Genomic DNA, 17,759 nt, shown 5'->3' with positions numbered 1-17,759 from the left:
AGAATTGTTTTCTTGTAACACTTTGTAAATTGGAGTGTGATCTCCAAGGTTGAGTCAAGAGTTATAAACACTATAGTCGGTGAGGATACCAAAGAAGTATACTAAGTACTCAAGGCAAATCTTAGAGAAGGAATCTCTAAGTGGAGTGGGTTAGTATACGAGTGGTGATCATATACCGTGAGGTGTTAGAAACTAAGGACTCAGATTGTAAAAGGTTTTGCGCGAGCACCTTGAAGCTTGGCAATAGTGGAACTTCTCAATAGCGATTGAGAAAGAAAGTGGACGTAGGACAAGGATTGTGCCGAACCACTCTAAATAGCGTTTGCATCTCTCCAAACTCATCTCTTCAATATTATTGTCTTTTACCTTTGAGCAAATAAATTGTGATCGAAAAGTAGCTTCGTAAGTACTTAAGGAATAGCTTAAGTCCGATTGGTGAAAAGCTTGATCAATTTATTTGAGTTGGTGTCTATTGGAAAGTAAAAGCTCCTTATAAATGCTTAGCAATTGAGTTAAGCTCTTGGAAAAATACTAGTACAATAACACTTTTGTATATTGTCTTTAACTTTCGCAAAAAGATTCATTGTTGTTGCAATACTCAATTCACCCCCCCTCTTGAGTAATTGTGCATAGGTTCTACAGTGACGACCATGAGGAAATGGCGACCACGGCGATAAACCTTAATCGTATCTATAATGATCCACTTTTTCTTCTATATTATATGATTATGATTATATTCTGTTATTTGTAGGCATATAATAAACAGATTGATTATCATATGATATACCTTAATTCTGTGGTTTTGGACGGGACATTATTTTATTTTGTTGCCTTTTATTGAATGAGAATCTTCTAATTGTCTATACTAGAGGAATATTAAAACTTAAAAGACTATTTTTTGTTTGGTTCAAGTGGTTAAAGTTAAAAGTATAGTGTACGCGCAACCCAAATGTTGATAATATCAAAATAAATTAGCATATATTGATATTAATAGTTTTTATTTGTTATTATAATTATATATCCCTGTATACAAGAAAATAAAAAAATGTTGTTATAGCAACCTTACCACTCGTCACCAAAAAATGATTTCCACTGCGTTGGAAGAGAAAGGCTTGTGGGCTGTGGCCTGTGGCACGATCCTTACGACCTTACCATTTCTACGTGTCAGGCGGGCTCTCTCTCTCATTTTGTCTTTTTTCCTCAACCCTCACTCTCTTCTTCGACTAGCCCTCTCCACTCTCTTCTCTTTCTCGCTGCTCGTTCACACTTCTCAGTTTTCTTTTCTCCCCAATTCTCACTCTACATCGACTGGAATGGGAACACCAACTTCCCTGTTGCCATTGGCTATGCCAACTTGCCCAACGGCTTTCCCAACGGATCCGTCGAAAACAGCTATCCCAACGACCATCCTCATTCGCTGGCCGCAAATGGCCATCCCATCGGACCCGTCGAAAACGTCTATCCCAACGACAATGTCAATGCCATATTAGCAGCAGCAAAGGAGGAAGCAGCAGCAAAGAGCGACGACCGCAACAAGGCGTCGTCGAGGATGATGACACAGACGTAGACATCAACGGTATTGACGATTCGAACAATAGCAACTGCGGCGAGGGCAACATTGAGGACGATGACACGGACGTAGATATCGTCGGTATTGACACCGACAGCGAAGCCAGAGACATTGTCGGAGACAGCGACATCCGCAACGTCAACGAGAAAAGTGAGGGAGGATATGAGGAAAGCGACAACTAAGATAAGGAAAGCCATGACGACCATGACGATAAACCTTAATCGGATTTATAATGACCCACTCTTTCTTCTATATTATATGATTATGATTATATTTCGTTATTTGCAGGCATATGATAAATAGATAGATAGGCTAATTTACTGCTTTATTCTGTTATTTTTGGACGGGACATTATTTTATTTTGTTGCCTTTTATTGAATGAAAATCTTCTAATTGTCTCTACTAAAGGGATCTTAAAACTTAAAAGACTATTTTTTGTATAGTTCAACTGTGTTAAAGTTCAAATTATAGTGTACGCATAGCCCAAATATTGATAATGTCAAAATTAATTAGCATATATCGATATTAATAGTTGTTATTTGTTGTTATAATTATATATACCTGAATAAAAGTAAATAACAAAACGTTGTTATAGCAACCTTACCACTCATCACAAAAAAATGATTCCCACCCCGTTGGAATAGAGAAAGGCTTGTGGGTTGTGGCCAGTGGCACGATACTTACGACCTTACCACTACTATGTGTCAGGCGTGCTCTCTCTCTCATTTTGTCTTTTTCCCTCAACCCTCACACTCTTTTCTTCGATTAGCCCTCTCCACTTCCCTCTCTTTCTCACCGCTTGTTCACACTTCTCGATTTTCCCTTTTCCATCATTCTTACTCTACATCGACATGAAGGGCACGCCAACATCTCTGTTGCCAACGACAATCCCAACTTGCCCAACGGCTATCCTAACGGACCCGTCAAAAACGGCTATCCGAATAGCCATCCTCACTTGCCGGCCGCCATCGGCCATCCCAACTTGCCCAACGGGTCCGTCAAAAATGACTATCCCAATGGCAATGGCAATGCCAACATTAGCAGCAATAGCGACAGTGGCAGCGAAGGAGGAAGCAGCAGTGACGGCCACGTCATACGATGACACGGACGTTGAAATCGACGGTATTGACGATTAGGACAACAGTGACTGCGGCGGGAAAATGTCGAGGATAATGACACGGACGTAGACATCGTCGGCATTGACACCGACAGCAAAGCCTTCAACGGAGACATTGGCGAAGACGGCGACAGCAACAACGTCAACGAGGAAAGTGACGGAGGCAACGAGGAAGGCGACAGTCAAGATGAGCAAAGCCACAATGACCATGAGAAAATCGACGATCACGGCTATAAACCTTAATCGTATCTATAATGGTCAACTCTTTCTTCTATATTATATGATTATGATTATATTCCCTTATTAGCAAACACATGATAAACAGATTGATAGGCTAATTTGCTGCTTAATTCTGTTGTTTTGGACGGTACATTATTTTTTTGTTGCCTTTTATTAAATGAATATCTTCTAATTGTCTCTCCTAAAGGGATCTTAAAACTTAAAAGACTATTTTTGGTATGGTTCAAGTGTGTTAAAGTTAAAAGTATAGTGTACGTGCAGCCCAAATGTTGATAATGACAAAATTAATTAGCATATATTGATATTAATAGTTGCTATTTGTTGTTATAATTATATATACCTGAATACAAGTAAATAACAAAAGAGTAGTGCTAGGAAGCCAATGGTATATGCATACAATCTGTACAATGGGCTAAAATTTTTGGCCCAATATAAATTTTTTTTAAAAAAAACCCAGATTTACCCTAGTGGATAAGTGATGTTCAATTTAGAAATAACCACCCTACAAAATCAGGAATCCTAATTTTCCCTCTACCCCCTTTTCTTCCGTTACCGTCACGTTAGAAAACAAACCTTTCATATTCTATTTTGAACATCCCATCGTCTCCCCCATTGGAACTCTGATCAGCGCTGACCATCCTTTAACGCGACCATCCGTTGCGTGTCTCTCGCAAAGCAGAATCCACCGGCTCTCTCGTCGTCATTGGTGCACAACACGCAGGCGGCTCAGCCCAACCTCTGCCGTGCCTGACCATCAGTGCAGTAAGGAGAACAAACTCTAAGCTTTCCTCAGCGTCATTTCACAGTAGCAACTCCCAGCTTTTTTGCGGCACCACCAACCCCGGCCTTCAACCTGCCATTCCACTATTAGTTAGGCGCATGCAGTCCAAACCGAAGGCTGCGCGCAAGTTTCATGTAGCCGCAGGTTAGTGCGTAGTGTCTTTTTTTTTCAGTCATTTGAATTGCTTTTTGTTGTTCCTGGTATGACATGCATTGACCTGTGTGTTGGTGTTTGATTTTAATTAATGATAACATAAAATGTTCGATTTCCAATGGGCTAAAACGTCCCCAACCAGCTGTAGGGGTAGAGGTTTACTATTTAAAAAGTCTTGGCGCAGGAAGGTTTTCAAAAGTTTGTCCTGTTGTTGACTAGTGTTGTCCTGTTACTGAAAGTGTGTCGATGGTTACCGTAGCAAGCTTTCATATGCTTATTTTGGTATGCATTTGGATGTTGTTCAATTTTTAATGGTTGCTGCGATATTCATTTTTTAATGTTTGCCGGGTAGGTCCGTGCTTTATCACAGGTGGTTATAATTGTCAATCATTCAGCCTTATTTAATTCTTCCCGAGCAAAGAGTTTCATATTAAATTGAAGTTTTCCGGATTTCTGTTTGTGCCGTATCTAGTGCTAGATGCTGTTTATCTCGATTTGTTGGCGAATTTCTAAACCTGAAATCTTGACCTTGCTGCATTTTATTGTGCGGGATCATGTAGTTTAGCATTGTGAAGTGAATTCTTTTGCTTTTGATGTCAGCTGGGTTATTTTATATTGTGAATCTATAGTCTTTCCCCACTCTAAAGGCTGTAGTTTGTGCAGTAAAAAATTGTTTAAGTATTTTTATTTATGTACTGATTTATTTTCATTTTTTTAGTTTAACAGAATAGTAATTTTAATAATAATTTAGCATGCCAGATTGATGTAATATGATATAATAATTTCAATTTTTTGAATCTGTTTATTTCCCCTTAAACAGTGAAGTCACCCTATTTATTCCTACTTAAGTATCTATTGACAAATGGAAAGGTGTTTATTTCACTGAAGTCAATCTCAGATCTCAGTCGGTCAATCATTTAATAGTTTGAATTCTGCTCTGTTTAATAATGCCACTTCATGTTCAAGTTGCCATCATATTAGTTGTATGGTTGTTTACCTATGAAAGTGGATGATTTGTCGGTTCTTTGTAATGGTCTGCATGAATATTGTGCAAGTGCTTGTTTTTTACAATTTTTTCCTCAGTTCTTCGATTTAATGTTCCTCGACAGGTTATTTTAGAATGTGTCTTGACACTACTGTTTCACTCTTGGGGCTGTGATTGCTTTAAATAAATATTGTTTTAATATTTGTAATGGTTTAATTAGTTTTTTCCCTGGTTATTTTTTTCCCTTTACATTTACTTAAAAATAAAAAAATTAAACCAGGACAAGTTGTGATCTATTTTAATATTTTCAATGCTGTTCACCCTTGGTTATTTCATTATTTACCAAGCCAAGCTCTCCAGGTTGCTACTCATTCAGAAACATTTTACCGTTGTAAAGGTTTTATTGTTTTCTGTAAAACTCAAGTTAATGAACTTGCTCAGTGAGTTAGTCACTTAAAAAATGAATTTCCATTGTCTTTTGTGTGACACCAACATATCGAGGTTCCTTTAAGTTTAGATTTATGGGTGTTTAACTATGAAGGTGGCATCTTTGAATATTTTACGTACTTTTATTATGGTTTGATTCTTTCAATGCAAGTGCTAAATCAATAATTTTATCTCAATGCTTGATTTTAATTTTATAACTAATAAAGGGTTTGTTTTGCATGTCACTTGATTGTTCTCATCCACTTTATTGGTGCTGATTTGGTTGAAACAATTTTGTTGCCATCGTTCCTCTTATTCTATCATTTTTCCATTCCTGTTTTTTTTTCATCCAAAACGAAATTATTTAAAAAAGTCTACCATGTGACTTGGCTATATAATGTTTACGTTGCTTGGGTGTTCATTTTGTAAAAAATGAGAAGATCACAATGCTGAATGATTATTGTGCCAGAACTTCTTGTTTAAAATAGTATTGTGGAGTTGGTGGCTGTAATGTTTTTTTTCCTGGCGATAGGTATTTAGTTCCTTAGTTTTGAGTATGTAGATCTCTTATGTTGCCTGCATTTGTTCGAAATTATTAGATCGTAAACTCTGCATGTTATTGAAGGGTTGGTTTTGATATGGGATTACCTGTTATTATAACTCTACTTTTACCTTGGGTGCTGTACTTTGCCCCTTTTAATTTGACGCATACCCATCCACCCAAAGGCAGGAATGAACATCTAATATCTTATGGAAACAAACATGTAAGTTAATTCTGTCGTACATACATGTTATTTGATGTATCCAAGGAGTATCTACATAACAAAGCATCATGTTTCAAGAGAATTTTAGACTTCCAACTTAGACATAATAACTTTGATGTCATTCTCTTTAAGGGGGCATTGCAGATAAATTTATTCCCACACTGCTATGTGTGAGGATTAATCATGTCACTTTATCGGGTAGAAATTTATTTATGATGAATTAATAAAATATACACATTGGTGAGACTAATTACTCATACATTCCTTCCAGGCACGAACTTGTTTGGATTTTGATCTATTGAGGAAAAGTCTGATGGGGAAAAAGGTAATCCATGTTGCATCATTCAGCAATCTTCCTTTTCATGGCTTATACCTTGTTTTATTGATGTACACAGAAATTAGTAGAAACGCGTTGTTCACCATCCTATATCAATGGCATGGTTACCCATCTGAAAAGCATTAATGCCGTGGAAAAGCTACTGGAGATCGACACAATTGGTTTTGGTTTTGTGAAGAGGATTCCAAAATGGCTGGTGAAGCAAAGTATAATGAAACAACTTGCGTTTGCATACGATGTGGATACGAATACGCTTATTGTGGACGTTGGAAACATCCGCATCAATTCTGAGTTGATAGGGAAGGCATTAGGCATACGAGACGGGGGTCAGATACCAATGTTCCATTTTTAGTATTTACTTAACATATCCTGATTTGATACCCTTGTCGTTGCGTAATAGTTGTTGTTCACACTGTTCTACACTTGATAATGTAGGTGATTTCATACCCGAACTTGACAAGAAGAATCCGGACCATCGCGCCATCAAAGCACAGTTTCAAAAAAAGACAACAACCCAGTTGCGCGATTTCGTGTATTCCTGTCCCATGGATACTGAAGCGCAACGGGCAGATTTTAGAAGGCACTTCATCCTTCTGGTGCTAAAAATGTTCTTATGCCCAACGAGTCAGCAAACCATCTCTCCATGGCACATCCCTCCTATTCTTGATGTGACCAACCCCAGCAGATTTAATTGGGCTCATAAAACATTCAAGTGGTTAAGGCTAGCAATTGATAAATTCCAATCTAAGAACCACAAAACCTGTGGTGGCTGCATGTTCGCCCTTTTGGTAAATTGTAATGTTTAGTTGGTTTTTTTAATTGATTAGTTCTAGATGGCAGACCATAACATTTCTAAATTGGCTTTCAGCTATTATACTTCCAGCGATTGCAGCATGGTTCACTTGAGCGATGTCGAGAGCAAGAACCATGGGTCATTGCATGGACTGCTACAGAACTTGAGAAGAAAGCCGCCAATGTGCTAGCTGAGGTACTATGCTGGTTAATTAATTCCTTCCAATATGCTAACCCAATACTAGGATTGTACATTATTGATTTCTAAATACCATTGACGTGTCCATACTAGGGTTGCATCGGAGATAGGAAGAGAGGGATCAAGGAATCAACCTCCACTAAACAAAGCCAACGGAGGGCACCGAAGAAAAGAGAGGCGCACAAGGTAATGTCTTTCGTAGATTTTTAGTTTAGTACATTGTGTTTATAATAATGGTAGTTATAGACATGATGATGTAATCTGTCATCTCAAAAAATATGTTACATAAACTTTTGTTTGCATACCATCCTGGTGTCTCTATTATATGTGTCAATTACTTACGTAGCTCGTTCACATACCAGGAGGCCCGTACAGGCATGCGTAAAAAGTTGCTGATCATCAGGGGCAGATCCCGCGACAACAGCACAGCAGCTCATGAAGGCCCAAGTTGCAACGAGAGACATGTTGAACCTTCAGAATCCGACGAAGACGATGATGTGCCCATTGCTCAACGAAGGCGCTGACCTGTTGTTCCTTCAGACTCCGACGATGACGATAATGTACCTATTGCTCAAAGAAGACGCCGACTCTTCCAAGACAACTTGAACCCAAATGGTGAGAACGTAAATGAGCAAGACAGTGCTTTTCCTGCATATAATCCGGATCCAATTATACCCTCTTCAGCAGTTGTGGAAGTTCTTGATTACGATTTTGACAGGCAAGTTCTATACAAGTAAACTTATTTGGTCCCCTCACTTATCTCTTTCTATTTCAACGTATTAACTAATCGCGTTAAACCATAGTAGGTAAAATTATGTAGTTGTAATGAAATTAAACTAGAAACACGTCTTCAATTAGTTGTAACATATTACACATAAATGACATTGATTATTTCCGCTGACAACCTGTTGTCTGGATCAAAATTGCATGCCTTAATTTTACTATGATTTCAATGGTTTCTACACGTGTTTTGTAAGTATAGTTGCTTTCATTGCAGAGAATTCGACGTGAACTTCGTGCAGTGTCAAGAAGTTGAGGAATTATTGGAAAAGTTTGAACAAGGTGGGAACACAAATCCAATTAACGTGAAACCCCTTCAAGTGGTCGTGGCTAACAAGTCACGCTATCACACTCCGAGTCCCGGAAGGCCTAGCTTTTCCCTTGGCTTGACATAGCTAAAGAATTCACCAGCCACACCCCCCTCATAACGGTCCATCCGAACCTTAAGGGTGTGAAGTTAGGCGAGAAGAAGGAGGAAATGGTCCGGTGCTGGATTCTGAACTCTCACCTTGACAAACACACACCATTGGCAACATATGAAGGTAGGTCGTATCTTAAGCTGTCAAGGTTGGATTTGTGGACTCTGAAAGCACGCGATTGGGTCAGTGGCAATGTAAGTTATTAAAAATCATGCTGTATTTTCAGTTAATTTGTTTCTTGTATGCTGGATTTCATGTGTAATTACCTTTTCTACGCAGATTATTTAATGGATGTGCAACACGTTTAACGATGCTCCGACGGCGCGCTTCAAATGTGATTTCTATTGCATGTCTACAGGAATATTGGTATGAAGATTGTAATTTTTACGAATTCTCCTAATAGCTATAGCATCACTGGATACTTCTTTGGCAACAGGAAATGGTGATAACACAGCATAAGTTGGATGCATTCCAGAACGGGCCAGTTCCGGTGTATGATGGATTTGGTCCGAATTTCGGAGACGACAACAGATTTTTTGACAGAGTGGAAGCATCAAAAAGAAATTGGGTTAGACATTATTCTTTTTTTTTTTACACGTGGTTACCCTTTTTAGGATAATAACTTATCTCTCCGGTTCACTTATTCTTCTTAAACGGATGGAAATTCTGAGAATTTTTAAAGGTTCTCTCATATGTATTCTGCATGCACCTATTCATGCGTACATCCTATATGTGAAAGTTACATTGCTAAGTCATTTAACCAATAATGGTGAAGATTGAACCAACCTGTGAAGTTTATGATATGTTTGTCGTGCATCTTACTCCATGGATTAAATATTTGCATGAGTTGTTAATTGTGCTTTCTTCTTGCAGTGGTTTATTCCAATGTGTTGGAAAGGACACTGGTGGCTATATGCTTTTAATGTGGCGGAAAAACGGGTGTTGGTGCTTGATAGTCTGAAATGTAAGGAACCTACTGATGAAAGGAGGAAACTAGATGCATATGTGGTAAGTTAGGACCCCAAGTGTGTGACTTTTTCGAATTCATCGATAAATAACTTCAACAGTTAACACAGTATTGTTGATTTTTTTACAGGGTCGATTTCTTGAAGACATGTCCAAGGTGGCTATCCCAACTTACGAGCATACTTTGAATGGCCCAACTATTGCATATGCATCAGTCCCCGTGCAACCCAATGGGTAAGTATTAGTAATCGCCGCACATAGCAAGTTCATGCTTTAGCAATTGCTTTGACATTAATATCACACTGATTGTACCCTCGTTATTTACATAGCTGGGATTGTGGCATCTTTGTAATTAAATTCATGGAGTTATGGACTGAAGATTGTAGACTACATGAATATGATGATGTAAGTTATTCTATCTCTCATTTACAGATTTTTAATTCCATTTAATGTGTCTTGCAAAATTCAATCACTATCCTCATCATGTAAATACCCACAGGATATGCTTCTAGATTTGAGAGTTCAGTTAATGCTGGACATTGTGATGGGAGCGCACAATGAGAGAATAGGACAGGTGCGAACCTTGTTGGAGGAAAATGAGAAATCTGCTCGCCAGAACCCTGGAAGACACAAGAAAAAGGAGGTCCAATCACCATTCACGGCACCAAGTACAAGGACATTAATGAAACGGGTCGGGGAAAAACCTATGAAAAAAAAACGAAAACGGAGAGCTCAATAGTTGAACATAGTCTTAAGAACATAGAAACCTTTATTAACTTATGTTGATTTTTGGCTTAGGTGTTTATTGTCTTTTGCAGTTAGACTCTTGATATAAGATATATGATGTACATGGTTGGTTCTCTAAGTTCTCTGAAAATAACCATTCAGTTAACAACAGGGTTGATCATCCACTTTCCTATTTAAATGAACATCCAGGTGAAAATAGCTCGGCAGAGAAATGCTAGTTCCCAAAAGTAACTATTCAGTTAAGAGAAGGATTGAACATCCGCTTTCCTATTGAAATGAACATCCAGGTGAAAATAGCTCGGCGTAGAAATCCTAGTTCTCAAAAAATATCCATTCAGTTAACAGTAAGGTTGAACATTCGCGTTCCTATGAAAATGAACATCCAAGGCAAAATTTTGGTATAACATTACACACAATAAGCCACGCAAATCTTATATTACCATCTGCATATAAGAAGTAACCATCCGCTGTCTTAGATGTTCGAACATCTGGATTACGAATAACACTAAGATAAAAACCAAAATTCACCTAAATAATACAGAATAACCATCTGGTGATACTAAGAATTATAAACATCTGACATCCCATTGAATTGAACATTTAATGGAAAATGCCTGAAACTGATCTCACACATGCACGTTACCTATTCCAAAACAAGTATACGCAGAAAGCCTTGAATAAACATGTGATTTCTGTATTGATTCTTACATCGAAGTTAACACACTAATTAGAAGTCATAAAGAATGCAACATGTTAAATTGGTTTATTTGCAATAAATAGGACTTGTATATTGCAGTAAATCATGAATAGATTCTTGGAATAACTTCATTCAACCCCGTAAAATCAATATTCATAACATAATACTACCCACCTCATCTATTACCCATGGTACATGAATGCCATCCGGAATAATATGTACATGAAGATGAAAAATAAACACACGCACACCCATGTCCCCCATATTCTAACTTTTGTCAAACGAGCTTAGCAAAGACATGAAGCTCCCCACTTGTTCGGGCACAGTCCGGGCAATAGGATCACCAGTGTTTGTATCCTGATAAGTATTTGACCGAACCACCTGCTAAATGACCCAAAAATAACAATATTGAACTAATAGCATAGTATAATATCAAAATTAATAGTTCAAGTCATATTGACACAAGAATTGTACCCGGGAAGCATTCTTGTTTTTCCTCCGACTAGATTTGTTTAAGGACTTCTCAAGGGTTGATCCGAGCCTCTTACTCTTTGGCCAGCCCTTTGTAGTGACCAATGGTGGTGCTTGGATGTCAACAACACCGAGAACATTCGAATGTTGTGAGCCAATGCTGGTGTGGTTCTCCGCCACGCTCTCAGACCTTTTCTTAGCACGGTGCTTGCTCAGCTTGGCCCTTATTTCTTCTAAAGCAGCATGCAGCAATGCTGTTTCATCGTCATCATTTACGAACTCTTGCGCAATGTTGTAAAAGTGTGCACATAGTCCCTTGAATGCATCATGACTTACATCTGACCGACTGACGTCGTGACTGCTCTTGATATAAGTATGCTTGCGCTTTATATTCTTGCTCCAACGTGGGAGAACATAGCAGCTAGGTACTTTATACACTTTAAACGAGTGAAAAACTTCAAGACAGTGACAGCACAACACACCTGAACTCTCAAAAAGATTGAACTCACAACGAACCTCTTGTGTGGAGCGGTCAAAGTGGACAACATACGAATCACAGATCATAGTATCATGTACTAATTTTTCCTCTTCCACCTTCATGCATACCAATGGCCAGTCTTCAGTAACTACAGATGCTCTGCAATCAGCCTTTTTCACAAACTCAACTTGAACATCCCTAAACATGCTAGTAGTGTACTCCTGCTGAAATTGTTTCTCCATAGGCGAGCTCGTTGCACAAGGTATTACCCCCCTGGAGTCTACTACATCATCCTCCAATTCCCTCTGCTCCTTGGATCCAAGCACATTATCGTATTCGTGAACAAATTGGACTAAGCTAGTCTTGCTGTGTAAGATTCCACCATAGAATGCGTGCATGCTCTCACTCCTTTGTGTACTCCTCATGGCAGCCCAAAATTCACCCTTGAAGAATATAGGCACCCACATGCGTCGATCATCATAAAGATCTACAAATAACACACAGTTTCTATATCAAAAACCTTTCACTGAACTCATTGTTACAAAACAAATAAAGCCAGCTACCGCATTATTATGAATTGGAAAGCAAAACGTAATTGAAAAACTACAAACCTGACAGCCATGTGTTGTCATGTAAATTGTACTCCTCCATAAATTCAAACCATTTTCTCTCAAATGACTCCTCCGTCCGAGAGTTAAAAACAATGTTCCTGAGGTCGGCATACAACTCTCCGTACCGACGATAACCTCCAAGCTTCTGAGGAAACTTCTTCATGATGTGCCATATGCACCAACGGTGACGTGTATTGGGTAACGCCTTTCTAATCGCACCAAATATGGATCTGCATTGATCAGTAATGATGCACTGTGGAGCTGTTCCCATGCACGTCAACCATTGGGTAAAAACCCACTCATAACTCGGAATTTCCTCGTTTTCCAACAGCGCACATCCAAGGAGGATTGACTTATCATGGTGGTTGACACCGACAAACGACGCAAACGGTAACCCATGTCTACACACATAACCATATGCCATTATGAATTCTCAGTCACAACCACGTGGGAAAAAATTACCAAAACCAATAAAACCAACTACAACACCTGTTACCTGTTTGTACTGTAAGTGCTATCGAGTGACACAACGTCTCCGTAGTATTCATAGGAAGCCCTGCACCTTGCATCAACCCAAACTGCACTCCTAAATCTACACTCATCGTCCAATTGCACTGCATAGAAGAAGTTTGGATTGATGTCTTTCATTCTCATAAAATAGTTCATCATCTCCCTAACATCCGCATTTGCGTTGCTTGTTCGGAGTCTTACTGTAATATAGTTTCTTAAATCCTTTTCTGAGAATCCCAGATTCGACGGGCCCCCAGCTTCATTGGCCAAAGATAGGAAGGTCTTGTTTGGTCGAATCTCAGCCTCATCATTATTCTGAATCACGTACTTCGCATGCATGCTCAGCTGCCTATACTCACGGTAGTGCACTGCCTTCTTCGCCGAACATGGGTGCGTATGCCTCAACTCAACCTTGAAAAAAAGCCACTCTTGCTTCTCCTTATCAAATTTCACATATATTCTTGCCTACACCCAGCGGCTGAAATCGGGTTTTTGCGCGTTGGTGCTTTGACACGAGACCCGCGGATGCAATCCCGATTACAGTGGATAGCCTGGTTAACGGGTTCCTTCGTGATCTTGTCAAATGTTGTCGTCCTTATCTTAGTTGCAAATCCAACTTTCTTGGCGTAGCTAACATAAAAATCATGAGCTAGTTGCAACTTCGCAAACCGCATCCCGACGCTTGGTATTTCATCTTCCTCCAGGGTACCGTGATCAGGCAACTACGTATCAAATAAAAAATAATAGAAACAAAGCCATTAGTTATGACATAAAAAATGCAAATCCTGACTGCACAAATTTAAACTAAAATCCAAACCTCGTCCCAAATATCCATCTCATCACTACCAACATCAGTAACATCCAACATTTGCGTGGCCTGCACTTTCAACATAAACACACAAATTACAACAATAAAAAAAAGGAACAATTTTTATTCAACATCATATACATGAAACCTCACTTACTAGCACAAAAAAATTCAAACTAAATTTATAGATCAATTCATCCACCCAACCAGTATAGGCTTTACACCAAAGTCATCTAAATGCTACTCATGGTAATTGAATCAATTAATTCATTTGAAATATTATACAATTATTGTGACTACTACCTACTCTATTTCACGTTAACACTGCATACCATACAGCTGAACATGCATCATGTACAAATCCTATACACAGTTCCTTCCTCGGTTTCCCAGCCACTGGTGCATATTTTTACTTTAAAGAGATGCTTTCTTTATGCATACATTGAGCATCATGGATAAATGTATCTTCTAATACTAACGTGCAGGAAGCAAATACAATAAAAGCATCAATATATTACTCCTGCATTCCTCCTTTTCATTATCAAAATAAATTCTCCATATCTATTATACCATTGACTACAACTCTAGTTCAATTAAAACCTCTTGCACTAGCATTGCCTACATGCCCCTGTATTTTATTTATGAGGGAGTATAGATTATTTTAATGAGTTTTCATATAAGCTTCTTCAACATATAAATATTTTCTTCCAGAACCACATTTCACATACATATAACAATAGAATGATATGTCAAAAACTTCCTAAACTTCGTTGACTAATTCATGTTGTTCATGCATCTGAATACCAATTAACAACATACACTTAAACAAGCCACTTGCATTGATTCTAAACTGCCCAGTCAAATAAAAATGACAATCCATTGAAGAGCATTTCGTACGTAACGATGCTCACCTTAGTCATTTGCACATGATCGACGACGAGAGGTTCAACTATATTTTCATTTGAATTGGATGAAATCTCATTTCCGCCGGGAGATGGAACACAATCCACCGGTTCAACCACAACGCACTCCATTAATGAACTCCGGCGGGGTGACGGGGTGGAAGAGCAACCACACTTGAAACCCCTTCTACTTGCGACGTCGACATCAAGCACAAGAACCACAAGCTCTCTCTTGCTGTACACGCTGGATGTCCGCGTGGTTGCCGTTCCAACGCAGATCGAACAACAAGCATGTTGCTGTTGCCGGAAGAGGGCCTTTGCGGCCTATGACGGTGGTGATAGTCGAATCCGACGGCGGTAAGTGACGGGTGGGAGAGTAGTTTTCGTTGAGACCTGGAGATGACGGAGACGAAACGGTATTGATAAACTGCCGTCTACGTTGTGCTTCTATAACTGCTCCTATTCCTATTTTTTTCATAATTTAAATTTGAATTAATTCAAAATTAATTAATTATCCATTATTTTAAATTTTAATTCAAAATTAACCCCCATTGTATGCATTGTACATCAAGCACATTGGCTCCCTAGACTTTCTCATAACAAAACGTTGTTACAGCAACCTTACCACTCGTCCCAAAAAATTATTCCCACTTCGTTGGAAGAGAGAGGTTTGTAGGCTATGGCGTGTGACTCGATACTTACGACCTTACCACTACTATGTGTCAGGCGTGTTCTCTCTATCATTTTGTCTTTTTCCTTCAACTCTCACACTCTCTTCGTCGACTAGCCCTCTCCATTCCTCTCTCTCTCACTGCTCGTTCACACTTCTCAATTTTCCTTTCTTCCCAATTCTCACTCTACGTCGACACGAACCGGCACGCCAACTTCCTTGTTGCCAACGTCCATCCCAACTTGCCCAACAGCCATTCCAACGGGCCGTCAAAAACGGCTATCCCGATGGCCATTCCAAGGGGCCGTCGAAAATGGCTATCCCAACGGCAATGTCATTGCCAATATTCACAGCAGCATCGTCACCGAAGGAGGAAGCAGCATCGATAGAGGGAGCAGCGAGGGCAACTGCGGCGGCGACCACAGCAAGGCGATGTCGAAGAAGATGACACGAACTTAGACATCGACGGCATTGACGATTCGGAAAATAGCGAAGACGGCGGGGGCAACGTCAAGGACGATTACGCAGACGTAGACATCGTCGACATTGACACCGATAGCGAAGCTGTCAACGGAGATATTAGCAGAGATGGTGACAGAAGCAACGCCAACGAGTAAAGTGACGGAGGCAATGAGGAAGGCGACAACCAAGATGAGGAAAGCCGCGACGACCATGAGGAAATCGCGACCACGGCGATAAACCTTAATCATATCTATAATGGCCCACTCTTTCTTCTATATTATATGATTATGAATATATTCCCTTATTTGCAGGCACATGATAAACATATTGATAGGCTAATCTACTGCTTTATTCTGTTGTTTTGGACGAGACATTATTTTATTTTGTTGCCTTTTATTGAATCAAAATCTTCTAATTGTCTCTACTAAAAGGATCTTAAAACTTAAAAGACTATTTTTTGTATGGTTCAAGTGTGTTAAAGTTCAAAGTATAGTGTACGCACAGCCCAAATATTGATAATGTCAAAATTAAATAGCATATATCGATATTAATAGTTTCTATTTGTAGGGCCGTCAAAATGAGCTAAACTCATTGGGCCAACCCGCTTACCCATTTAAATGGGCGGGCTTTGCCTCTAAAATTAAGCCCGTTTAAATTTCGGGCTAAACGGGCTGAGGCCGATTAACCCAAAAAAATGACGGATTAAACGGGCTATCCTGCGGGCTAAACAGGTGGCCCGTTTATTTTTTTTTACATTTTTTCAAAAAAAGCAGTACTTTTAGATGATATTTCTCCCGGTCTGACCCGAAAATCCAACCCATCAACTAAAAAAATTTTTTAAAAGAGGTTTTTGACCTAAAAGTGGTATTTTTTGTCAAAATATTTTTCAAAAAATTAAATTAAATAATAAACAGATTAGCCCGTTTAACCCACCGGGCTTACCATAAATGGTCCGGACTATAAAATTTTGGCCCGCGAATAAAGCAGACTTAAACGGGACAGCCCATTTAACCCACGGGCTTAACGGGCCGGCCTTAAATGGGTCGGGCTAGCCCGTTTGGCAGCCGTAGCTATTTGTTGTTATAATTATAATTATATATACCTGAATACAAGTAAATAACAAAGTGTTGTTATAGCAACCTTACCACTCGTTCACACTTCTAGGTTTTCTTTTCTCCCTCATTCTTACTCTACATCGACATGAAGGGCACGCCAACATCTCTGTTGCCAACGGCCATCCTAAATAGACCAACGGCTATCCTAACGGATCTGTCGAAAACGGCTATCTCAACAGCCATCCTCACTAGTCGACTGCCAATGGCCATCCCAACTTGCCCAACGGCCATCCCAACGGGCCCGTCGAAACAGCTATCCCAACGGCAATGCCAATGCCAACATTAGCAGCAGTAGCGGCAGCGAAGAAGGAAGCAATATCGGTGGCCACGTCAAGGACGATGACACAGACGTTGAAATCGACGCATTGACAATTAGGACAACAGCGACCGCGGCGGGGAAACGTCGAGGACGATGACACGGACGTAGATATTGTCGGCATTGACACCGACAGCAAAGCCGTCAACGGAGACATTGGCGAAGACCCAGCAACGAGGAAAGTGGCGGAGGCAATGAGGAAGGCGACAGCCAAGATGAGGAAAGCCACGACGACCATGAGAAAATCGACAACCACGGCGATAAACCTTAATCGTATCTATAATAGTCCACTCTTTCTTCTATATTATATGATTATGATTATATTCCGTTATTTGCAGGCATATGATAAACAGATTGATAGGCTAATTTACTGCTTAATTCTATTATTTTGAGCGGGACATTATTTTATTTTGTTACCTTTTATTAAATGAAAATCTTCTAAA

At 39.4% G+C, this 17,759-nt stretch overlaps 2 protein-coding genes across 2 annotated transcripts; both read right to left on the bottom strand.

Moving 5' to 3' along the window:
* Positions 1-10,511: 10,511 nt before the first annotated feature.
* Positions 10,512-12,804, bottom strand: LOC107647556 (protein FAR1-RELATED SEQUENCE 5-like). Its single transcript, XM_088491121.1, has 5 exons — positions 12,534-12,804; positions 11,448-12,409; positions 11,286-11,354; positions 10,717-10,804; positions 10,512-10,588 (listed from the first exon to the last, which is right to left on the bottom strand). Exons 1-5 carry the CDS (start codon positions 12,802-12,804, stop codon positions 10,512-10,514), a joined length of 1,467 nt encoding a protein of 488 aa, XP_088347247.1.
* Positions 12,805-13,025: 221 nt separating this feature from the next.
* Positions 13,026-13,382, bottom strand: LOC148563001 (protein FAR1-RELATED SEQUENCE 5-like). The gene has a single exon (XM_088491120.1). It carries the CDS (start codon positions 13,380-13,382, stop codon positions 13,026-13,028), a length of 357 nt encoding a protein of 118 aa, XP_088347246.1.
* Between the last annotated feature and the right edge of the window lie 4,377 nt (positions 13,383-17,759).

The sequence above is a fragment of the Arachis ipaensis genome, chromosome B6, assembly GCF_059453495.1.
Source record: "Arachis ipaensis isolate K30076 ecotype BB chromosome B6, ASM5945349v1, whole genome shotgun sequence".
Taxonomy (NCBI): domain Eukaryota; kingdom Viridiplantae; phylum Streptophyta; class Magnoliopsida; order Fabales; family Fabaceae; genus Arachis; species Arachis ipaensis.
The sequence above is the reverse complement of the archived record's forward strand: the minus strand, read 5'-3'. Positions and strand labels throughout refer to the sequence as shown.